General features: G+C 38.3%; 1 protein-coding gene across 7 annotated transcripts in view; it reads left to right on the top strand.

Annotated features, from left to right (window-relative positions):
• PDE1C (phosphodiesterase 1C) overlaps nt 1–25444 on the top strand; it is a 539497-nt gene that overhangs the window by 466827 nt on the left and 47226 nt on the right. For all 7 annotated transcript variants that reach the window (XM_025291219.3, XM_025291215.3, XM_044946685.2 and 4 more), the window contains 2 exons: nt 4100–4330; nt 10537–10614. In XM_025291219.3, the coding sequence (XP_025147004.1) occupies nt 4100–4330; nt 10537–10614 (309 nt within the window). The remainder of the gene's footprint in view (nt 1–4099; nt 4331–10536; nt 10615–25444) is intronic.

A 25444-nucleotide genomic window follows, 5' to 3' on the forward strand; every position in this document is an offset into this window, starting at 1 on the left:
TATCTCCTGTAGTTTACTTTTTCTTTTCTTATATATGTGTTTACTTGCTTTTGTCTACTTATTTGGAGTAGTAGAACTTAATGCTGATGGCTGATGTCAGATATTTCAGAGATGTGAGGGAGAGATGGGAGTAGAGTAAGGTTGTATACCATTTCAGAACAATCCACTGAAACACAGTTGCTGCAAGGAAAGGAATCGCATCACATCTGATTATGATGTCATAAAAGCTCAGTTCAGTTCAGTTCAGTCACTGAGTCCTGTCCAACTCTGCGACCCCATGAATCGCAGCACGCCAGGCTTCCCTGTCCATCACCATCTCCTGGAGTTCAATCAAACTCACATCCATTGAGTCAGTGATGCCATCCAGCCATCTCATCCTCTGTCGTCCCCTTTTCTTCCCACCCCCAATCCCTCCCAACATCAGAGTCTTTTCCAGTGAGTCAACTCTTCTCATGCAGTGGCCAAAGTACTGGAGTTTCAGCTTTAGCATCATTCCTTCCAAAGAAATCCCAGGGCTGATCTCCTTTAGAATGGACTGGTTGGATCTCCTTGCAGTCCAAGGGACTCGCAAGTCTTCTCCAACACTATGGTTCAAAAGCATCAATTCTTCAGCGCTCAGCCTTCTTCATGGTCCAACTCTCATATCCATACATGACCACTGGAAAAACCATAGCCTTGACTAGATGAACCTTTGTTGGCAAAGTAATGTCTCTGCTTTTCAATATGCTGTCTAGGTTGGTCATAACTTTTCTTCCAAGGAGTAAGCATCTTTTAATTTCATGGCTGCAGTCACCATCTGCAGTGATTTTGGAGCCCCAAAAATAAAGTCTAACAGTGTTTCCACTGTTTCCCCATCTATTTCCTATGCTACCATTCATTAAGTTAAACATTAATTGCCTATTGTCAGCTGTAGTTAAGCCCAAACCGACTTGTTTCTGAAATGTACCACCCCCAGTTTTTTTTTTTTTTTTTGCTAGATTTTCCATATAAAATTGGTCTGACTGAGTTGTCAAATGAATTTTTATTGCTCAGATAATATGTTGTGCTCTTGTAGCAAACCAGAATTTAATACCTTCAGCTTTTATCAAAATTACTTTTAACTTGGGGATATTCTGAATGTTTAAAGTTTGCCACAGATTCAGAGGGATTCTGTGAGGGGATTATACATTATTTTACCTGATGCCTGAGTATAAACGAATTATCTTCCCCCTTGCCCCACTTTCCCTCTCTGAACAGTAAGTACAGTCCTCTTTTTCTTACCTACAGTCAGCTACAATCAAATGACTAATTCTTTCAGGATAGGACTTCAGAGTGTGTATAGTTTCTGTATTTTATACTGACCTGGATTGCTGATGATGGAATCAAGTCAGGTTCATAGGCAGACAGGGTGAATCAAAGCCATTGTGTACATATCATGTAGAAATCAAGTACTTCATGAGCATCTGCTAGGTGACAGACACTATACCAAGCACTGGGGGTTCAGTGATGGAGGTGACATTTGACCTGTGTTCTTGGGATACTACAGAAGCATGAGATGAAGTCTGGATGAACATGAGAGGAGCCATTTGGGGCCTGAGCCTACTGAGGATGCCATTTCCCTGTCTTCTTCTGCAAGGGTATTCTTTTACTCTCTAGTTGCACCTTTCTGTAGAAATCAGAAGATCTACCATATATGCACATAATTATGTGATTTTGTAAAGTTTTCTTTACCTTTTAAAAAATAATTTTATTTATTTATTTATTTTTGGCTGTGCTGGGTCTTCGTTGTTGCATAGGCTACTCTCTAGTTGTGGTGCATGGGCTACTTACTGTGGTCGCTTTTCTTGCTACAGAGCACAGGCTCTAGGCATGTGGGCTTCACTGGTTGTGGCACGTGGGCTCAGCAGTTGCGGCTCCCAGGCTCAGGAGCGCAGCCTCAATAGTTGTGGTGCACAAACTTAGCTGCTCCATGGCATTTGGGATTTTCCCAGACCAGGGATTGAATTCGTGTCTCCTGCATTGGCAGATGCATACTTTACCACTGAGCCACCAGGGAAGCCCTTCTTATCTTTACTTTGTAAATTATAAATACATCCTGTTGGGAAGTAGAATGTCATGAAACAGTGAATTGCAAACATTTAAAATTTAAACCAATGCTTGTCAATCCTGATTGTGTGTTAGATCATCTGGAGAGCATTAAAAATATCCTGTTCTTGCCACTCTCCTCCAGAGTCCGATTTAATTTGTCTGAGATGAGGCCAGTGCATTGGTTTGGTTGAGTGAAGGGGTGGATGGATGAATCAGTGAAAGGATGAATGAAAACTTCATAATGTATTAAGGAGGACATCTGAGCCAGGCAAATTTAAGGGCAAGAAGAGTAAAATGAAGCCAGAGATCATAGACATGCATGAAGTATAATGCCATAAAGCCCTGTGAACATGTGAATCTGAAACCAAATCTGAGCTTTGTGTGCTTTAGCAGTTGAAACAAAGTGAAACACAATCACATGGATAATGACTCTGGTGCCCATTAGATTAAAAACGCTCTTGTCATCTATGAAAGCCAGATGTTTTCAGGACCAAGACTAACCAGGAGAAATAAAGAGGACCCTTGGTTATGAGGTGTGGGATGTTTGTAACACATTTAGAGAAAAAAAATGCAATTAGTCTTTCAGAGTGGAGGTGAAAGACCTTTTGAGTGATTTGAATTCTGGACAGTGAAGTTTCTAGACCCTAAAGCAGAATTGGTCTTTGTTAGGCATCTTCTATTGGTCTCTGTAGGTTACTTCCTACAACCAAGCTTCATTTCATTGCCTCTAGCTTTACATGTCCTTCGTCACTTGACCACATGACCTGTCACTTTTAAGTTGATTTAACCATACTGGCCAACTCACTGTCCTGGAACATACCAACCTTGGTCCAATCTTATGACCTTACACTTTTTATTTCCTCTGCCTGGAATGCTTTTTCCCTTTATTTTTGCATGGTCAACAATTCATCATTCAAAATTTAGTTAAATCTCCTTCTTCACCTCCTTATGTAACTCTATGTCCTTCACGTATGCTGATCGTTTTCTACCATATTACTCCACTTTCCTTTTTTTGTAAAGCACCTGAAATTTATCTTAGTGATTCATTAGTTTAACTATTGTCTTTTCTACTCCTTAAGTCTTCTTGCTCACTACTGTATTCCCAGTGCCTAAAATGGTGTTTGACACTGTAGTTGCTCAATAAATATTAATTGAATGAATGTATCAAGTTTTTCATGAGTCCTTGATAATAGGCAGTTACCCTATGTGTTTGGTTAAACATAGAGCCAGACCCTTCAGTCAACCAAATTGTAAATAAGACTGATATCCTCTCATTAAAGAGGAAGACACAGATCAGGATCCCTGGCCATACTCAAGGCCACCTCTCATCTGGTTTGGAGACCAGTTTGGAGACCATATTTTTCTGTGAGGCTTCATTACTCTTTTCTCACTTTTAAATTCATAGACAGTAACCTGAAACTATATGATTTCAGTGGTGGTTTTTTCCAAGTCTTTTTGTTTTGTACTCAGTTTTTTTATGTTTAAACTCCAGATCCTAAGCAAATGTACATGAAGCTTCAATTTTTACATTCAGTGAGGCTGTAGGAGAGTTTTGTAATGTCTCTGAGCCTTGATTCCACTTTTGAAAAATAGGGTTATGATAATAGTATATGCCATATAAGGTTGAGAATGAGAGGAAGTAATCCTTAAGAAGCACTTAGTGTAATACCTAACACTGAGGATGCATTCAGGAGAACTTATTGATGATAATAGTAATATTAATAATGCCAGTTACAGTATTGGTTTATTAATTATTATTATCCTTATTATTACTTTCTCCCTGCCCCTTCTTCTAATGTACTGTTTTGGGAAGTGACATCACCATTGAACTGATTTTATAGGTTTCCTGAATATATGTACCAATCTGACTTGAATTAATCAAAATTATAATCCAAACACTTGGTAAACACCTTAGGTCATTTTGGTACATTAACTCCTAATGCAAACTCTTGTTTTTGTTCAAAGAGACAGTTCTCCTAGTGGCATGACTTCTTACCTTTTCTCCACCTTTCCTGACTTGCCCTGGATGCAGAGGAGAAAGCCAAGAAAGAAGCGGAAGAAAAGGCTCGCCTGGCCGCAGAGGAGAAGCAAAAGGAAATGGAAGCCAAAAGCCAAGCTGAAGAAAGTGCATCTGGTAAAGCTGAGAAAAAGACATCTGGGGAAGCTAAGAATCAAGTCAACGGAACACGAACAAATGAAAGCAACAACCCTCATGGGAAAAATTCCAAAACTGAGAAGTCATCAGGAGAAAAGCAGCAGAATGGTGAGTAGAAACGTGCTGGTGAAAGGCTTTTTTCAGGGTGTTAATGATATGATGAATGGACGCTGGCAAAGAACTGCCCCTGCAAGGACAGCTCACAAAGCAGGACAGCCTGGCCATTCCAGCTGCTGCTGATTGCATCTCTCTGAGCTGTGGATCCCATCAGGATTCCATCAAAGGCAGCCAGAAGTTTGCTTGGGCCATTGTCTCTGGGGAGATTTATACCTTTGGGCCCTGCCCAGCTGTACTGAAGACTCTGGCAAATGCCTGCTTTCTAAAGGAGAAATTCGTATTAGCAATCCCAGTACAATTTCTGAGTGCTTAGTGTCAGAATGGATTAATGGAAAGGCAGCTTTCTGCATGTACCTTCCCCCGCGAGGGCCGGGACTCATGTCTGTGTAAGGTCTGTTCAATCTGGGGATTGCCAGATGTAGTAAATGTCAAATAAAACTTTAAGAGGTGGTGTCTAATGTGGACTTTAAATGCAGAAATTTGGGGGAACACAGGGACTTCTCAGCCATAGAGAATAAGATGAGCTAAGGCACAGGGGCATGGAATTGGTTACCTTGTTTAAGGGAACAGCAGGAAGTTCAGAGTCACTGGAGCTTACAAGTGCCAGCCTGTGGTGAGGTTGTTTGGCAGTCCAACAGACCTGGGTTCAAGTCACAGCTGTGCCTCTCACTTTTTCTGGTCTTGGCCAGGTTACTTAACCCTCCACTGTCTCTGTAAAATGTGCATAATAATAGTTGCTCACAGCCTGCGCCACTTGTGAGCTTCCAACAATAATAATGATAGCAACAACAACAATAACAAAACAACTAGCATTTATTGATTATATACCAGATGCTGTTTTCAGTTCTGTCTTGGGAATTCTGTGGCAGTTTAGGAGTGTTAGGACTCAGTGCTTCTATTGCAGGGGGTCCAGGTTTGGTCCCTGGTTGGGGAACTAAGATCCTACAAGCCGTACTGTGAGTTAGCTGTGCTTGTGTTTAGTCCTGTCCCACTCTTTGTGACCCTATACACTGTAGCCCACAGTGCTCCTCTGTCCATGGGAATTTTTCAGGCAAGAATATTGGGGTGGGTTTGCCATTTCCTCCTCCAGGAGATTTTCCCGACCCAGGGATTAAACCTGTGTCTCCTGCATCTCCTGCATTGGCAGGTGGATTCTTTACCACTGAGCCCCCTGGGAAGCCTGCAAGCTGCACAGCTCGGCCAAAAAATAAATTAAAAAGACCATACTTTAAAAAAAATTTTTAGTAAATAAATTCTCTCTTTATATACTCACTGTCTCATCTACCTGGTAGATCCAGGTGGTCTCCTCTGAATGATCTAGCTGTGGCACTATGCCGCTCAGGTAAATGAGAAGTATGGCAAAAGTGCTTAGCGTATTCCCCAAGTATTTTTGCAACTGACATATTAACATGTAGAATCAGAAAACAATGTTTTAATACATAAAATAATGCTAATAGCTCATATCATGCCTCAAGAGCTTGGCATAAATTCCTTCAGGTAAGCCCCAAGAGCACCCCAGGAAGCAAGGGAGGCCATCGTTTGACTTGCCCAGCCTGTTAGCAGCCAGGTTCTGGAGCCTGCTCATAACTAATTGACTCTGTATTCAAGTATCATAGTCTGGCAAATATATTCAATTTAATAAGAATTTATAATAGAACTGATGAAGTTTTAGTGCGTGCATGCTCAGTTGTGTTCAACTCTTTGTGACATCATGGACTACAGCTCGCCAGTCTCCTCTGTCCATGGGATTCTTCAGGCAAGAACACTGGAGTGGGTTGCCATTTCCTTCTCCAGGGCATCTTCCAGACTCAGGAATTGAACCTAGATCTCCTGCATTGCGGGCAGATTCTTTACCATCTGGGCCACCTGGAAAGCCCTAGAGAGCAATGTAGTATACTCCTTTCTTCCCCTCCCAAGGAATGAACCAACTGAGAGATGCAAGAATCGAAAATTTTAATTTTAAAATCAGAATTTTAGCTCCACTGCCAGTGGAGCTCTGAAGTGAAAAACCTAGAGTTGGTCTGCTGAACACGGGCTTCTCACATATGGCCTACACTAGGCTTAGCCCACCAGACACCAGCAGAGCAGATGGGCTCAGTTCTTGCCCCATCACTCCACCGGAGCAGGCTGTTTCTGTGGTAACAGAAAAGGCGTGTGTCTTGTGGAAAACACATCTCAAAGGGGGTTGAGGGCTGGACAGTGGGTGGCTGGACTGAACCATGCATATTCAACTCTTCCTTTTAGATAAGCATCTCCTTCCCAAAGGAGGAGTACATAAGGGCTGTGAGAAAGGCAAGATGTATTTCTTCTCTACGTTTTTCCTATTAGAAATGTGGATTTTAAATGCCTATTCCTTAACTAAAAAAAAAAGTTATTATTATGTCAGTAACACTTATGGAATGCATAACATGTGCCAGACATTATAGGTGGGATTTTATACACATTAAATCATTTAAAAATCCTAACAACTGTATGAGGTAGACATGCTCATTTCCATTTTGTAGATGAGGAAACTAAGACTCACAGAGGTTAAATCACTTGCTTAAGCCCAAGGAAACATTCAGTAGAGATTTTAGGCCAAATTCCAGAATAATGTGGATCCAAATTCTATCTTCTTTCGCCAGCATGACCCCATTTGAGAGGTTCAGCACTGTTGGGAAGAACAGGAAATCAGAAGAACATTGAGACTCAACTCTTGTCCACAAAATGTTTATAATCTACTTCTTCCAGGGGTTGGCATACTCTTTCTATAAAGGATCAGATAGTAAATGTTATGCATTGCTGCCATGTGGTCTCTGTTGCAGCTGCTTAACAGAGACCTGTTTTAGCACAAAAGCAACCACAGATAACATGTAAACAAATGAGAATGGCTGTGTTGCAATAAAACTTTATTTATGAAAATTTAGATTCTCACATAACATTAAATAACCTTCTCTTTTTTATCAACCATTTAATAATACAAAAACTGTTCTTAGGTCGTGGGCCATATACAACCAGGCAGTGGGGTCAGGTTTGGTCCCTGATATGGTCAGGAAATAAAACCAATGAATACAAATATGCTGGTCACAAAGGAGGTTATACATTCTATGAGACAGGTATAAATTAATACCCAGCGAGGGCAGAGGTGACAATAATTTATCAATATTTTGGAGATAATTAGGGGGAGAGCCTGAAAGGCATAAATAGGAGTCCAAATTTTCAACTAGGCTGGGTTGACTCACAACTGTGTTTACCTTCCAAAGTAAGCACTGGTCTGCCATTTCCCTTAAAAATTAAGTATTAAATGAGGGTGGGAAAATAAATCAATTTTGAGCAATAATAAGAAAGGCTGATGGTGGTTCGGGACCGGGTTGCAGCAGCCTAATTAAAATGATTTGTAACTGCACAGAAAGGCGCTTTGTTTCCCCCTGTTTATTGAATAACAGCTCATATCAGCCGTTAGTCCATTTTCAACCCATGGGAAATTCCTAATGGATTCCATTCAAGGAACATCATAAGACAAACATATGTCACTTTCCTGGCACCCTTCTTTGTGGCTGCCCAAGATACTTTTAGGATGGAACTGAAGGACGTTGGCTCATTGGGGTTCTAGAGGTTTGAGCCCCTATCAGCAATCGTGGGAACCCCTAAGCTTTGGTCTCCATCAAGGCACTTTCCCTCTCAGCCTCCCCAACCCTGACTGAGGAGAAGGCAGGCTAGCCTGCCACGGGCTGCTGGCCAGCGTCCAGCACACCAAACCTCTCCTGCTGACTTCCTGGCTTTGCTGCAACTGTGGATAAAGCTCCAATGCAGGGCAACCCTGAAAGCTTAAAGTATTGTGCTTAAGGGGTATGAAGGTTCATTGAGGAAAGAAAGAGCATTTTTCTGCAGGGAATTGGTTTGACTACAAGGCTCAAGATCATCCTTGAATTCATTTCTGGCATCCTTAAAACAGGGAAAAGCCAGTGTTTGGACTGTTCCATGGGTCGCCAAAGGAATCCATCTATTTTGGCCATTGGTGGTGGTGGTAACCACGTACTGCACTGAGACTCCTGCTTGCACTCTGGCCAGAGTTGGCTCCCCTTCCCCCAAGCTTAGAATTTGTCAAATTCCATTAAAACTACTTATTTTGTATTGCGAAACTACTTAAGAATGTATTGCAACCTAATTATCTTGAATTATCCTTAGATAATTATCTTGAATTATCCTTGAATTCATCTTGAATTAGCCTTACATAACCATTTCTTTATAAATCAGTAGACCAAAGGCATTTAGAAATGGCAACAGTAAATGGAAGTCTGAAATCTAGAACTTAAACTTCTTAGGGAAGTTGCAAAATACAGTACCTGAGAACTTGGCCTCTAAAATCAGACCCATATGTGTATGTTATGGTCAATTACTTTACTTGTGCTTCAAGTTCCATAGCTATAAAATTGAGATGTTTATACGAGTCTCACATCCATTCTCCGTTAGTCTATTTAATATTTAAGCAAAATGGTCAGTTGGTCATTTGTCAGATCAATGGTTTAAACCAAATCTAAAGTAGCCAATAGCAACAGTTTTGCTGCAGAGGGAGATACTTCTGCAAAGTTTGGGAGAGATGGGGCCTGGGAGAGTGTGAAACACTAGAAGGCTGGCAGTCCATTGCAACTCAACACAGTTGGCCTGACCAGTGTGTGAACTTGCAGTGAACTCAAGGCAAAATTCAAATTTGGAAGACATCCTCAATCATTTGGTGACTTATTAATTATTCAGCATATTGATCACTTAGTGAATGAATCTTTGATGAATTTATCTACTTTCAATAATAATACCTTCATAATGGGATTGCTGTACAAAGTGAGTGAAATGCTGCATGCAAAGCATTTAGCATACTGCCTGGCACAAAGAAAGTAGAAAGGGTAAATGTAGCCCTCCCACCATGGGTCCTATTTCCCCTTCTTCCTGGATGCAATAACTATTAGGGTCTTTTTGCTTAAATAATGCCAGTAATTCAGTAGTAACCTATTATTGGTTTTATGCAGGCTAGAAAAAAAGCTGCCATCAGTATGCTTTGTAAGAAAAATATCTGAAACTTGAGAGTTTGAGAAAAATGTTGCCATGTCCTTTCAATGCTAGAAAGGCATATTTTCAAACAAATCTGCCCAAGGATTATTTAACTATCTTGGGCAGCAAACGTTTTCTGTGTAGGCCCAGATAGTAAATATTCCTGGCTTTGTGTGTCTCTGTTGTAACTGTTCAGCTCTACCACTGCAGCTTAAAAGCAACTACAGACTATATGTAAATGAATGGGTGTGGCTAGGTTCCAATAAAACTTTACATCCATTAATGATAACGGGCCAGACTGGCTCGTGGACTGGCTCATGATTTGCTGACTCCTTGCTTTAGAAGAACATGACTATGTTTAGCTTCATCATTTACTATTTGACTCAAGCCTAGGTACTGTGACTTTCTGTGAGAACTTGTAGATTTTGACTGTTAAGGATGATAACCCCAACAATTAACAGGTTTTTTTGCTCTGTAGGACATAACCAGGTTTGTCTCTAACCTAGTAATCTTATTTTAATGTATTTCTAAAACACCCAGAAATAGCCATTTCCTTATTATCTCCCTGGTTCCCTCATAAATGAATTAAATAAATTTTTGGCATGCATTCACTCTACATTTGTGTGCATAGTGTTTTTTAACTTTTATATATTACACTTCAACAAACTCATTAATTCAAGTGCCACTTTACAGCTCTGTTTTAGAGCTGTAAAGCCATCATTGAGTGAAGTGCGAGATAGCACATTCAATACCTTAAATGCATTTGTCCTTATATTATGTCTATAAAGTAGGCATTATTATCCCCGTTGTGCAGCTAAGGAAAAGCACATAGAAGTTAAACAGTAGCTATTAATTGATATAACTTAGAGTAACCCAGGTTTTTCCTCACTCCACAGCCTAACAGTAAAGCTTAACTGCCTGCCTTGGAAAATAAACATCATTGACTTAAGTACAATCCTGTTTAACATGAACTTTTAGTCTTGATTTCCAGATCATAATCCAACTTCCAGGACCTAATCCAATTTCCTGATATTTACACTCAGACATGTAAGCCCTCAAGACTAAATTTATGCAGTACTTTGTTTTCTTTTTTTATCTTGACAGGTTTAAAGACATTTATAACTTCCCCCGGGCTTTATACATATACTGTTTGTCATGTTTATTACTTTCAGGTGACTTGAAAGATGGTAAAAATAAGACAGGCAAGAAGGATCAATCCAATGTCGGAAATGATTCAAAGAAAACAGATGGTAAGAGCATAATTCCCATTATATTTTTCCATAAAATGTGCAATTTAATGCAAGCTTGTTAGAATTACACATAAAGTTGAAATTGTGGTTGTTAATATAGTCTTATACCCCAAGAAAACGTTCACTACATTTAAAGAATACTATTATCCCTTTTTCAATAATTTATAAATTATTATTGTATCTTTTCCCTTCCACCATACTTTCTCCATTACAAATGCATTCTGTACTCTTTCTTTTCCCTCTTGCCATTTTTCATTTTAAACTTTTTGAAAAGTTGATTCTGGGATTGTTGAATGGGATGGAATGGAATATAAGTCTTAATGAATTATTCAATATAAATGGGAAATGTGCCATGTTTTCAGTTTTTTTTAACCTATAATGAGTTACTGCTTTTGTGAAAAACAAAAACAGAAATCTGTTCAGTGTTATCTGTATGTCAGGAGAACCACATACTGGAATGTGGGTAGCTGTAGAATAATAGTTTGGTCAGCAAGAATATGTTTTAAAGGCAAGTTTTGAATGAGAATCCCAAACCAGCTAGAATGAACCTACATTGTAATGGGCTTCATGAGCACTGCTTTTGCTTTGCATAAATAGCATTCTAGTCTTTCTAAAATCTGAAAGTTCAACTTATATTACCAAATTACCCCTTTGAACCATTTGATTGAAAAAACTATTCTCACCTTTTATATAATCCTCCTGTTTCAGTTATAACATGGGCTCATTACTAGTTATACATATACATGATATTAAACTAAAAATGGAAATTTTAAGGAGTAGTTTTTGTTAGGGTCCCAGGAGCTAGTGGTAAAGAATCTACCTGCCAATACAGATTAGAGGTAAGAGATGCGGGTTCAGTCCCTGGGTTGGGAAGATCCCCTGGAGGAGGGCATGGCAACCCACTCCAGTATTCTTGCCTGGAGACTCCCACGGACAGAGGAGCCTGGTGGATTGCAGTCCATGGGGTCGCACAGTTAGACATGACTGAAGTGATTTAGCACACACAGCACACAGACTCTTTGAACCATACCTCCCTGCAGACATTGTATTGGAGGCTAAATAGTTTAGTTACTCAAAGAAGAACAAATGCAGGGTAATCAGGTTGAGGAGTAAGAATTTTAGATACTCCTCCTCATGCATCTGTTGAAAAGAATCTCCTTAAGCTTTTATCTCTAAGCCATTGTGATGTGCTGTCTTTACCCATATGCATGAAATCAGTTCTTTCCTTGAAGATCATTCAAATAATTCACTCCAGGTGTCTTGTCACATAATACCTGGGGAACACACATGTCCAATTTTTTTTTTTGCCATATTTGCTTAATACATACCCTCTTTGATTGATTGTGACTAAGATGTGAATTACAGGGAGATAAAATAGAATTCCTAATGATGGCCTCTTAGCCAGATTCTGTTATGGGTAAGGTTTGTTCAAGTACCAGACATCATTACACCAAATCAAGGTAACACAAGCCAGAATATGTATAGTAGAGGAGAATGGTGTTAGTTATAAACCCAGCGCCTATACACCTCCAGCCTGTATCCAGTGACTGACCCATCTGAATTCCTACAGCATAAAAAGCCTAGAATAAATCAATTCCCAGATCTTTAATGTGGAATCCTGAATCTTGTTGCATTTTTGTATTGTACTATAAATAACTGTTGTGATGTATTCATGTGAGCATTATAGTTTAAATTTTATTACCTTCATTAGGCCCCTTTACCTGTGTCCTTTTTAATTGAATTATCACCAGATGTTTTAAATAATTAAAACGTCTTTTTGATGGGGAGAAGTAATGAAATAGATATTTTGTTCTATTGTACAAAAAAGTATAAAGCTTGATTATTTAATGAATGGGATTCTTGATCCCATAGGGCAATGAACAGGAGGCAGTAAATAAAGAAGGGACATTTTCTGTTGTCTATATTTTTTCCTTCCATAACTTTAACCTTCACTGATTCCAGTAGGGTCTGGTGTGTCCCTATACTTGTAAGTTTGGACATGAACAACTGTGTGCTTTAATTTCACTGATGGTCTAACATGACATCAGTAATTACCATTGCTTTAATATCATCAGGAATTAGACCATTGTGCTTTAGTTACTTGTGCTATCTTATCTTAGCCCAATATCTCATCAAGAGTAAAGTTATTTCTTGGTGACATGAAGTAGAAAAGAATTTGTTCAGCTTCACGTACCCCTTCTCCTTTGGTCATTAAAACTCTCTACTTTAGAAAAAATTTTTATGTAATAAGCACAATATAATGGGATCAAAAAAGAAACAGTATAGATAATTAAGGGCTTCTGTGGTGGCTCAGATGGTAAAGAATCTGCCTGCAATGTGGGAGACCTGGGTTCAATCCCTGGGTTAGGAAGATCCTCTGAAGGAGGGCATGGCAACTCACTGTAGTATTCTTGCCTGGAGAATCCCCATGAACAGAGGAGCCTGGTGGGCTACAGTCCATGGGGTCGCAAAGAGTCAGACACGACTGAGCAACTAAGCACACACAGAAAATTAAAACACTTTGCATCTCTACTAGGGTGTTTTCAGTTCTTACTGGAAGATCTAACAGCATAGTGGTTAAGTTCCTGGGTTCTGGAGCCAGGTATTTTGGTTTAAATCTCGCCTCTACCACTTACCAGTTTTCTTAACTTTGGACAGTTAATATTATTTTAAAAATGAAGTGCCGGCTGGATGGAGAAATTTGAGGTGCCTCTTCCTCTCTCTTTGTCCCTGGAATGCACGACCTGCCTACTCTTTCTGAGTAAGGAACTTTTCCAAGGAGGCAGCCTTGAGAGAGTAAGGCAGTGTTGTGATCATCTACACTGAATACACGATTGAAACCCAGTTAAAGCTTCTACATGAGCTTTTGAGATCCTTGCTAGCAGGTGCACAGAGCTACTTGTCTTAAAGTCTGCATGTGACAAGTCTCTTATGAGATCCCCTGGAGAAGGAAATGGCAATCCACTCCAGTATTCTTGCCTGGAGAGTTCTATGGACAGAGGAACCTGGCTTGCTACAGTCCATGGGGTCGAAAAGAGTCAGACATGACTGAGCGACTAGTACAGAGTTATAATAGACTTCAGAATTTATTATAATTTTGAACCATAGGAATAATCACATAAAATTTAATTTAGAGTGATACCTCAAAGTTTAGACACCTCATTTAATATGTTGGAAATGTAGTTTGAGAGAAGCGTTAGTAAATGTAGCATTGCATTGTGCTTAGAGCATGGATTTAGATCAGAAAGAACTAGGTTCCTGTGCCAACAATCGTGGTAGTCCTATGACCTTGGATGAATTATAATCTTACTGTGCTTCTGTCGTTATCATCTATAAGAATGATGATAAGGATTCTTCATAGGGGTTGGAAAGCAACTGGAACATTGCTGTCTATATGGTAAATGCTCAATATATGTTAGTTTTCCTAAAAATATATCAGTTAGATATATTGATTTTCAGAATCTAGTGACAAACAGATACACTTTGAACATTTCTTTTTAATGGCTCTTACTACATCCGATGACCAAGGGGAGTCGATTTAACTATTTTTAATGCCCCTACCCTTAGTACAACCCCTGGGAACCAGCTCTAATTTTTGAAAGGGAGTGTCCAAGCACTGTTCAGTGCCCAGTGTGATCAAACCCACTCTGTTTAGAAGTTTCAATATTGTATATGTTCAGAAAGAAACCCAGTGGAAACTAGACCACAGTTGGTTATTCCCAAACTCCAGTGAGCGGTGGAAGACAGAGAGGGAAGGAGCATGTGCTGAAAGGGGTAAATTACATACTGGCATAATGAACACATTGCAATTGTAAATTATCTCTGTCAGGCTGCTGAAGTACTGTTTAATACCCTGCAGCACTAATTTTTCTAACTGACTTCAAAGAATGAATGCTCTTTGACAAATATCTTGTTTATTCTTAGGGAGAAATGTACTAACATAAAAAGGTCTAGGCTTCTAAGCCAAGATTCTCTCAGGGCCTAAAGTTTTACATGATCTTTGGAAGACTTGTAAGGTACTATGTGAATGAATTATTTTCAATGTGTTTTTAGTCATGTTTGAAACAGCATAGCTGTAATTTTTATAGTTGCCCAGAAATATGAAGTTGCCCTTAACTTTACTCCACTGCATTAACAGAGATATAAGAGACAGCCACTGTTTGTGTCTCTCAAATGATTCACTATAATTAGGCCCTGCAGGGTTATTTATTAAGTCGCAGTGGGGCAGTACAGCAAGAATTTTTCCTTTATTGAATGTTCTGAGAAGTAGAATGCTTAAAGATGTTGGTTCATGAAATTTTGGTTAGTTGTGAAGAGTTGACATCTGCTTCTCCAAAGAGGATGACCAAGAATTAGATTTACCCTTCCACTTGAAACATTTTTTAATAAAGACAATGTATGTGGAAGAATGGTTTTCAAGAGATGAAGACATTAAGAAATATTGGACATCATGAAATGAAAACAGTCTGTCTAAGAGACAAGAATCAAATGAAGTGAGCCCTACAATTGCCTCAGCTTACTGCAATTAGTGGATTTCCAGGCAGACCTGAGGGACTCCTTGAGCTGAGGAGTTGACTGAGGATGCAGGGAGGCTAAAGTGGCTATGATTAACAGGATAAAGTATCAGAGAGAAAAGAGCTGTAGAGAGATAGAACTGTAGAAATCTGAAGAGCATTCATCAGAGTACTGATGGGCCCATTCAATGAGGAAACTACCTGAGACCAGGAACGAACCATTCAAGAGGTCTAGAGGGAACAGTCCTGATCTTTACACTTCACAAAGAGCAGTAAAAGTGCCTATTCTCTATAGCCAGATTAGAATTCTTCATAATTTAGAGAATTAGTTATAATACTCATAAATGTCTTGCCTTAGCTGGGGAATAATTCAGTTCATTTCAGTCGCTCAGTCGTGTCCGACTCTTTGTGACCCCGTGAACTGCAGCACGCCAAACCTCCCTGTCTAGCACCAACTCCTGGAGTCCACCCAAACCATGTCCACTGAGTTGGTGATGCCATCCAACCATCTTATCCTCTGTCATCCCCTTCTCCTCCTGCCTTCAATCTTTCCCAGCATCAGGGTCTTTTCAAATGAGTCAGCTCTTCACATCAAGTGGCCAAAATATTGGAGTTTCAGTTTCAGTATCAGTCCTTCCAATGAATACCCAGGACTCCTCTTCTTTAGGATAGACTGGTTGGATCTCCTTGCAGTCCAAGGGACTCTCAAGAGTCTTCTCCAACACCACAGTTCAAAAGCATCAATTCTTTGGTGCTCAGCTTTTTTCACAGTCCAACTCTCACATCCATACATGACCACTGGAAAAACCATAGCCTTGACTAGATGGACCTTTGTTGGCAAAGTAATGTGTCTGCTTTTTAATATGCTGTCTAGGTTGGTTATCGGAGAAGGCAGTGGCAACCCACTCCAGTACTCTTGCCTTGAAAATCTCATGGACAGAGGAGCCTGGTAGGCTGCAGTCCATGGGGTTGCTAAGAGTCAGGCACGACTAAGCGACTTCACTTTCACTTTTCACTTTCATGCATTGGAGAAGGAAATGGCAACCCACTCCAGTATTCTTGCCTGGAGAATCCCAGGGACAGAGGAGCCTAGTGGGCTGCTGTCTATGGGGTCGCACAGAGTCGGACACGACTGAAGCAACTTAGCAGCAGCAGCAGCAGCAGGTTGGTTATAACTTTCCTTCCAAGGAGTAAGGGTCTTTTAATTTCATGGCTACAATCACCATCTGCAGGGATTTTGGAGCCCAGAAAAGTAAAGTCAGCCACTGTTTCCACTGTTTCCCCATCTATTTCCCATGAAGTGATGGGACCAGATGCCATGGTCTTAATTTTCAGAATGTTGAGCTTTAAGCCAACTTTTTCACTCTCCTCTTTCATCAAGAGGCTATTTAGTTCTTCTTCCCTTTCTGCCATAAAGGTGGTATCATCTGCATATCTGAGGTTATTGATATTTATCCCTGCAATCTTGATTCCAGCTTGTGGTTCCTCCAGCCCAGCATTTCTCAGGGGATAATTGCTTGTAGGCTAAATGTTGCTTTAGTCTCACCTAACAAATCTTTTTAAAAAAAATTTTATATATTTTTAAAAATTTATTTATAATTGAAGGATAATTGCTTTACAATATTGTGTTGGTTTTTCTGCCATACATCTCTTAAAATAGAGATATAAGAGAATCGAAGTGTTTCCAAATAGCTGCATCCCAGAATGAGGGTTTTGTGAGTGTGTGTGTATGAAAATATATAGTATCAAACAAGCTAAAATTCACAATGTCTAACATCCAATCAAAAATTTCTGGACATGCAAAAAAGGAAGAAAATACTATCCATAATAAGAAGAAAATAACAACCAATTGAAACCAACCCAGAACTGAAACAGATGTTAGAATTAGCAGATGAGAACTTTAAAGTAGTTCTTACAACTGTTGCCCATATGTTTGAAAGATGAGTGGAGACATGAAAGATATAAAAAAAAATAAAATCAAATGTCTAGAAGTGAGAACTACAAGGTCTGATATGAAACGTGTACTGGATGGTATTAACTAAATAACATTGGATGAGATTAATAAAAAATACACCAGGTGTGAATAGACATTGTAGAAGAGTAGTGAGAACTAGCAATAGAAATTATCTGAAATGAAACGCAGAAAACAAGCATAGAAATTGTAAAGAGCCTCAGTGAGTTATAAGGCACCTTCAAGCAGCCTAATGTATGTGTAATTGGAGTCCTAAAGTAAAGAAGAGAGAAAGGAGGAAAGAATATTTGAGGAAGTCATGGCTAAAATTTTGCTGAATGATGAAAACTGTAAGTCCATTGGCTTAAGAATCACAATAAAACACAAGCACAAGGAATATGAAGAAAATTATACCAAAAGCTTATCATAATCAAATTATTCCAAATCAGTAATGAATAGAAAAAATTTTGAAACAGCTGGAGAAAAGAAGATACATATATAGAGATGAACAAAGATAAGGATAACAGTAGGTATCTCATCAGAAACAATGCAAATGAGAAGACAGTAGAGCAACATCCTTAAAGGGCTAAGAGAAAAATTTTGATAAAAAATTCTATACCTAGCAAAAATATCTTTCAGATACAAAAACTGAAAGAATTCATTTCTGGTAGACCTACACTACAAGAAATGTTGAAGAATGGAAGAAGGATGGCTAATGCCAGATGGATCAAAGTATTGAGGAGCACTAAAAATGGTAACTAAATAGATAAATATGCAATATTTTTCTTATCATTTAAGTATCTTGACTAAATAATTGACTATTGGAACAAAATATATTTTGGGTTATAGTATATATAAAACAAATATATGACAAAAATAGCATAAAAATCTGGAGAGGAGAAGTGTATATGCTATTATGAAGTTCTGATATTATACATGAAGTGATACAATATCATTTGAAAGTAGATTGAGATAAATTAAGAGCATTTACCATAAACTCTAAAACAATTACCAAAATAACAAAATAATGACATATAACTAATAAACCAAAAGAGATAAAATGAAATCATAAGAATAACTAATCCAAAAGAAGGTAGAAAAAAATGATAACAAAGAATAGATGAGACAAATAGGAAACAAATAGCAAGACTATAGATTAACACTAAGCATAATGCTGTATATTCCCTCTAAATATTGTTTTATTTAGTAAAATGCCACAAACTTTGATATGTTGATTTTTATTCACATTTCATTCAAAATATTTTCTAATTTTTACTTCTACATTGATCTAAGAACTATTTAGTAGTATATTATTTAGTTTCTGAGTATTTTCCAGAGATAGTTGAAATTTAAGTTCTTTCTAAATTGATCTATAGATTCCATGCCATCCGTTAAAATCCTGGCAGGCTTTTGGGGTAGAAATTGACAAGCTCGTTTTAAAATTTATATGTAAATGCAAAGTACTCAGACTAGGCAAAGCAGCTTGGGAAAAGAAGAAAAAAGTTGGAAGACTGAACAGGTAAGCCTGCTTTCAAGACTTATAAATCTGTAATAATCAAGGCAGTATAGTATTGGCATCCAGATAGAGAAATGGGTCAGTGGAAGAGACTAGAAGTTCCAAATCCACATGTATATGGATATCTTACTTTTGACATTGTCAGACAAATAAATTCCATATTGACAGTAAATGAAAGGTGGATTCTGCTATAGAAGACTTGTTGACACTGAAATGAATACTTGTGCCCAATGTGTTGTTTTGATTATCATTTTCCTATAAAATATATCCTTCATGTACACTGGAATGCTCACATCCACTGGCCAGTCAGTGGTTTCTTTCTCCTGAAGGAAAGGCTACTCAGGAGGTCACTTCATAACAGAAAGTTGTCTGGTAAGCTGAGAATGTAGGGGATAGGGGAAGTTAGTTGATGCATTATAACTTGAAAGTAGAATGTCTTGAAACTTCTGTCTCTACCTTTAGGATGGGTATGCCAAGAAAAGTAAATAGGGACGATCTTGTGTACCTTAGATCCTGACAGTGCAAGAGGAGGCCTCCAGGGCACCTATTTTACATCTAGTCTCCTTTTGGATCTCACATTCAGTATCAGATATGTTGATATTTGGGATAGATTCACACTCTTAATTTTCTGTCTTTGCTTACCTGGACCTTGATCTTGATGAAACTTCTTTGTTTTTAAGGCAGAGATCCTCAAACTTGTTTTTCTTATTTTCTTTTCCTATCATATAAGCCTAATATATTATCATAAACTCGGCATACTCCCCAAAGTATGCCCATATCATGAACCTTGGTGGGTAAAATAGGCCAAAGATGATGAACAGTTCTGGGAACACTAGCTGGTACCCTGTCCTTTTCTCTCATATGCAAGATGGTGCTATAACAATAACTTTGAATCCTTTCTAATTTACTTTAAAAATTAAACCTGTGAGACTGTAGTGCTAAACTGGTTTTAACAATGAATGATTTACAATACACTTCACCACTGATCCTGCTGCTACAGTCAACACTACTGCTGTGAGGTAGTTTCTACCAGTAGTTAATCTGATCCTTTGGGTTTTTTACTTCTTTCTTCTCAGTTCAGTTTAGTTCAGTCACTCAGTCGTGTCCGACTCTTTGCGACCCCAAAATTGCAGCACACCAGGCCTCCCTGTCCATCACCAACTCCCAGAGTTTACTCAAATTCATGTCCATCGAGTCAGTGATGCCATCCAGCCATCTCATCCTCTGTCGTCTCCTTCTCCTCCTGCCCCCAATCCCTCCCAGCATCAGGGTCTTTTCCAATGAGTCAACTCTTCACATGAGGTGGCCAAAGTATTGAAGTTTCAGCTTCAGCATCAGTCCTTCCAATGAACACCCAGGACTGATCTCCTTTAGGATGGACTGGTTGGATCTCCTTGAAGTGCAAGGGACTCTCAAGAATCTTCTCCAACACCACAGTTCAAAAGCATCAATTCTTCAGCACTCAGCTTTCTTCACAGTCCAACTCTCACATCCATACATGACCACTGGAAAAACCATAGCCTTGACTAGATGGACCTTTGTTGGCAAAGTAATGTCTCTGCTTTTGAATATGCTAGTCTAGGTTGGTCATAACTTTCCTTCCAAGGAGTAAGCATCTTTTAATTTCATGGCTGCGATCACAGAGATTGCAGTGATTTTGGAACCCCCAAAAAATAAAGTCTGACACTGTTTCCACTCTTTCCCCATCTATTTGCCATGAAGTGATGGGACCAGATGCCATGATCTTAGATTTCTGAATGTTGAGCTTTAAGCCAATTTTTTCACTCTCCTCTTTCACTTTCATCAAGAGGCTCTTTAGTTCCTCTTCACTTTCTGCCAGTAAGGGTGGTGTCATCTGCATATCTGAGGTTATTGATATTTCTCCTGGCAATCTTGATTCCAGCTTGTGCGTCTTCCAGCCCAGCATTTCTCATGATGTACTCTGCATAGAAGTTAAATAAGCAGGGTGACAATATACAGCCTTGACGTACTCCTTTTCCTATTTGGAACCAATCTGTTGTTACATGTCCAGTTGTAACTGTTGCTTCCTGATCTGCATATAGGTTTCTGAAGAGGCAGGTCAGGTGGCCTGGTATTCCCATCTCTTTCAGAATTTTCCACAGTTTCTTGTGATCCACACAGTCAAAGGCTTTGGCACAGTCAATAAAGCAGAAATAGATGTTTATCTGGAACTCTCTTGCTTTTTCGATGATCCAGCAGATATTGGCAGTTTGATCTCTGGTTCCTCTGCCTTTTCTAAAACCAGCTTGAACGTCTGGAAGTTCACAGTTCACATATTGTTGAAGTCTGGTTTGGAGAATTTTGAGCATTACTTTAGTAGTGTGTGACATGAGTGTAATTGTGTGGTAGTTTGAGCATCCTTTGGCATTGCCTTTACTCTTTCCATAACCCCTCTCCCCATGTACATAAGTCTATTCCCTATTTCTGTTTCTCCATTGCTACCCTGTAAATACATTCTTCAGTACCATTTTTTCTAGATTCCGTATATGTGCCTTAGAATACGATATCTATCTTTCTCTTTTTGACTCATTTTACTCTCTATAATAAGTTCTAGGTTCATCCCCCTCATCAGAACTGACTCATATGCATTCCTTTTTATAGCTGAGTAATATTCCATTGTGTATATGTACCACACTTCTTTATCCATTCATCTATCGATGGACAGCTAGGTTGCTTCCATATTCTAGCTATTTTAACTAGTGCTGCCATGAACAATGGGATACATGTGTCTTTCAATTTGATTTCCTCAGGGTATATGCCTAGGAATGAGATTGCTGGGTCATATGGTGGTTTTATTCTTTTTTTTTTTTAAGGAATCTCCATACCATCTTCCATAGTGGCTGTATCAATTTACATTCCCACCAACAATGCAAGAACGTTCCCTTTTCTCCACACCATCTCCAGCATTTATTGTTTGTAGACTTTTTGAATATGGCCATTCTGACCAGTGTGAGGTGATATCTCATTGTATTTTGATTTGCATTTCTCTAATAATGAGCAATGTTGAGCATCTTTTCATGTGTTTGTTAGCCATCTGTATGTCTTCTTTGGAGAAATGTCTGTTTAGGTCTTTTCCCCACTTTTTGATTAGGTTGTTTGTTTTTATGGCATTGAGTTGTATGAGCTGCTTGTATATTTTGGAAATTAATCCTTTGTCAGTTGTTTCATTTGCTATTATGTTCTCCCGTTCTGAGGGCTGTCTTTGCACCTTGCTTATAGTTTCCTTTGCTGTGAAAAACTTTTAAGTTTAATCAGGTCCCCTTTGTTTACTTTTGTTTTTATTTCCATTACTCTAGGAGGTGGGTCATAGAGGATCTTGCTTTGATTTATGTCATCGAGTGTTGTGCCTATGTGTTCCTCTAAGAGTATTATAGTTTGTGGTCTTACATTTAGGTCTTTAATCCATTTTGAGTTTATCTTTGTGTATGGTATTAGTAAGTGTTCTAGTTTCATTCTTTTACATATAGCTGTCCAAGTTTTCACAGCACCATTTATTGAAGAGGCTGTCTTTGCCCCATTGTATATTCTTGCTTCCTTTGTCAAAAATAAGGTACCCATGGGTGCATAGGTTTATTTCTGGGCTTTATATCTTGTTCCATTGATCTATATTTCTGTTTTTGTGCCAGTACCATACTGTCTTGACTATAGAATTGTAGTATAATCTGAAGTCAGGAAGGTTGATTCCTCCAGCTCCGTTCTTTCTCAAGACTGCTTTGGCTATTTGGGGTCTTTTGTGTTTCCATATGAATTGTGAAATTTTTATTCTAGTTCTGTGAAAAATGCCATTGGTAATTTGATAGGGATCACATTGAATCTGTAGATTGTATTTGATAGTATAGTCATTTTCAAAATATTGATTCTTCCTACCCAGGAACATGGAATATCTCTCCATCTGTTTATGTCATCTTTGATTTCTTTCATCAGTGTCTTATAATTTTCTGCATACAGTTCTTTTGTCTCTTTAGGTAAGTTTATTCCTAGATATTTAATTCTTTTTGTTGCAGTGGTGAATGGGATTGATTCTTTAATTTCTTTCTGATTTTTCTGTCAGTATATAGAAATGCAAGTGATTTCTGTGTATTACTTTGTATCCTGCTAATTTGCTAAATTCACTGATTAGCTATAGTAATTTTCTAATACTATCTTTAAGGTTTTCTATGTGCAGTATCATGTCATCTGCAAACAGTGAAAGTTTTATTTCTTCTTTTCCAACTGGATTCCTTTTATTTCTGTTTCTTCTCTGATTACTGTAGCTAGGACTTCCAGAACTATGTTGCATAATAGTGGTGAAAGTGGACACCCTTGTCTTGTTCCTGATCTTAGGGGGAATGCTTTCAGTTTTTCACCTTTGAGAATAATGTTTGCTGTAGACTTATCATATATGAGGGCTTCTCTGGTGGCTCAGAGATTAAAGCATCTATCTGGAATGCGGGAGATCTGGGATTGATCACTGGGTCGGGAAGATCCCCTGGAGAAGGAAATGGCAACCCACTCCAGTACTCTTGCCTGGAGAATCCCGTGAAAGGAGGAGCCTGGTAGGCTACATTCCACGGGGTCACAAAGAGTCAGACACAACTGAGTGACTTCACTATCATATATGGCCTTTACTATGTTGAGGTAAGTTTCTTCTGTGCCCATTTTTTGAAAAGTTTTAATCATAAATGGGTGCTGAACTTTGTCAAAGGCTTTTTCTGCATCTATTGAGATGATTATATGGTTTTTATCTTTCAATTTGTTAATATGGTGTATCACATTGATTGATTTGCATACATTGAAGAATCCTTGCATCCCTGGAATAAACCCAACTTGATCATGGTGTATGAGCTTTTTGATGTGTTGCTGAATTCTGTTTGCTAAAATTTTGTTGAGGATTTTTGCATCTATGTTCTTCAGTGATATTGGCCTGTAGTTTTCTTTTTCTGTGTTGTTTTTGTCTGCTTTTGGTATCAGGGTGATGGTGGCCTCATAGAATGAGTTTGGAAGTGTTCCTTCCTCTGAAATTTTTTGAAAGTGTTTTAGAAGAATAGGCATTAGCTATTCTCTAAATTTTGATAGAATTCTCCTGTGAAGCCATCCGGTCCTGGGCTTTTGTTTTTTGGGAGATTTTTGATCACAGCTTCAATTTCAGTGCTTGTAACTGGGTTGTTAATAATTTCTATTTCTACCTGGTTCAGTCTTGGAAGATTGAACTTTTCTAAGAATCTCTCCATTTCTTCCAGGTTATCTATTTTATTGCCGTATAGTTTTTCATAATAGTATCTTATAATCCTTTGTATTTCTGCATTGTCTGTTGTAGCCTGTCCTTTTTCATTTCTAATTTTTTTTTGATTTGATTCTTCTCTCTTTTTTCCTTGATGAGGCTGGCTAAAGGTTTGTCAATTTTGTTTATCTTCTCAAAGAACCAGCTTTTAGTTTTATTAATCTTTGCTGTTGTTTCTTTCATTTCTTTTTCAATTATTTCTGCTCCAATCTTTATGATTTCTTCCTTCTACTAATTTTTGTTGTTGTTCTTTTTCCAGTTGTTTTAGCTTTAAGGTTAGGTTGTCTGTTTAAGTTTTTTTTATTTCTTGAGGTAGGATTCTATTGCTATAAACTTCCTTCTTAGAACTGCTTTTGCTGCATTCCATGGGTTTTGAGTTGTCATGTTTTTATTGTCATTTGTTTCTAGAAATTTTGATTTCCCTTTTAATTTCTTCAGTAACCTGTTGGTTATTTAGAAACGTGTTGTGTAGTCTCCGTGTGTTTGTGTTCCTTACAGTATTTTTCTTGTGATTGACATCTGCTCTCATAGTGTTCTGGTTGGAGAAGATGCTTGATATGATTTCAGTTTTCTTAAATTTACTGAGGTTTGATTTGTGACCCAAGATGTGATCTATCCTGGAGAATGTTCCATGTTCACTTGAGAATAAGGTATATTCTTCTGCATTTGGATGGAATGTCCTGAAGATATCAATGAGAACCATCTTTTCTAATGTATCATTTAAGACTTGAGTTTCCTTATTAATTTTGTGTTTTGATGATTTTTTCATTGGTGTGAGTGAGGTGTTAAAGTTTCCTACTATTATTGTGTTACTGTCATTTTCTCCTTTTATGTCTGTTAGTGTTTGTCATGTGCTGAGGTGCTTCTATGTTGGGTGCATAGATATTTACAATTGTTGTGTCTTCCTCTTGGATTGATCCCTTGAGCATTATGTAGTGTCCTTCCTTATCTCTTGTAATCTTTATTTTAAGGTCTATTTTGTCTAATATGAGGATTGCTACTCCAGCTTTCTTTTGCTTCCCAATTGCATGGAATATATTTTTCCATCCTCTCACTTTTATTCTATATGTGTCTTTAGGTCTGAAGTGGGTTTCTTATAGACAGCATATATGTGGGTGTTGTTTTTGTATTCATTCAGCCAGTCTGTCTCTTTTGGTTGGGGCATTTAATCCATTTACATTTAAAGTAATTATTGATATATATGTTCCTGTTGACATTTTCTTAATTGTTTGGGGTTGATTTTGTAGATCTTTTTCCTTCTCTTATATTTCTTGACTATATAAGTCCCTTTAACATTTGTTGTAAAGCTGGTTTGGTGGTACTAAATTCTCTTAACTTTTGCTTGTCTGAAAAGCTTTTTATTTCTCCATCAATTTTGAATGAGATCCTCACCAGGTACAGTAATCTTGGTTGTAGATTTTTCCCTTTCAATACTTTAAATATATCCTGCCATTGCCTTCTGGCCTGCAGAGTTTCTGCTGAAAGATCAACTGTTAAGTGTATGGGGTTTCCCTTGTATGTTGCTTGTTTCTTCTCCCTTGCTGCTTTTAATATTCTTTCTTTGTGTT

The sequence above is a fragment of the Bubalus bubalis genome, chromosome 8 (genome assembly GCF_019923935.1).
Source record: "Bubalus bubalis isolate 160015118507 breed Murrah chromosome 8, NDDB_SH_1, whole genome shotgun sequence".
NCBI classification, from domain to species: domain Eukaryota; kingdom Metazoa; phylum Chordata; class Mammalia; order Artiodactyla; family Bovidae; genus Bubalus; species Bubalus bubalis.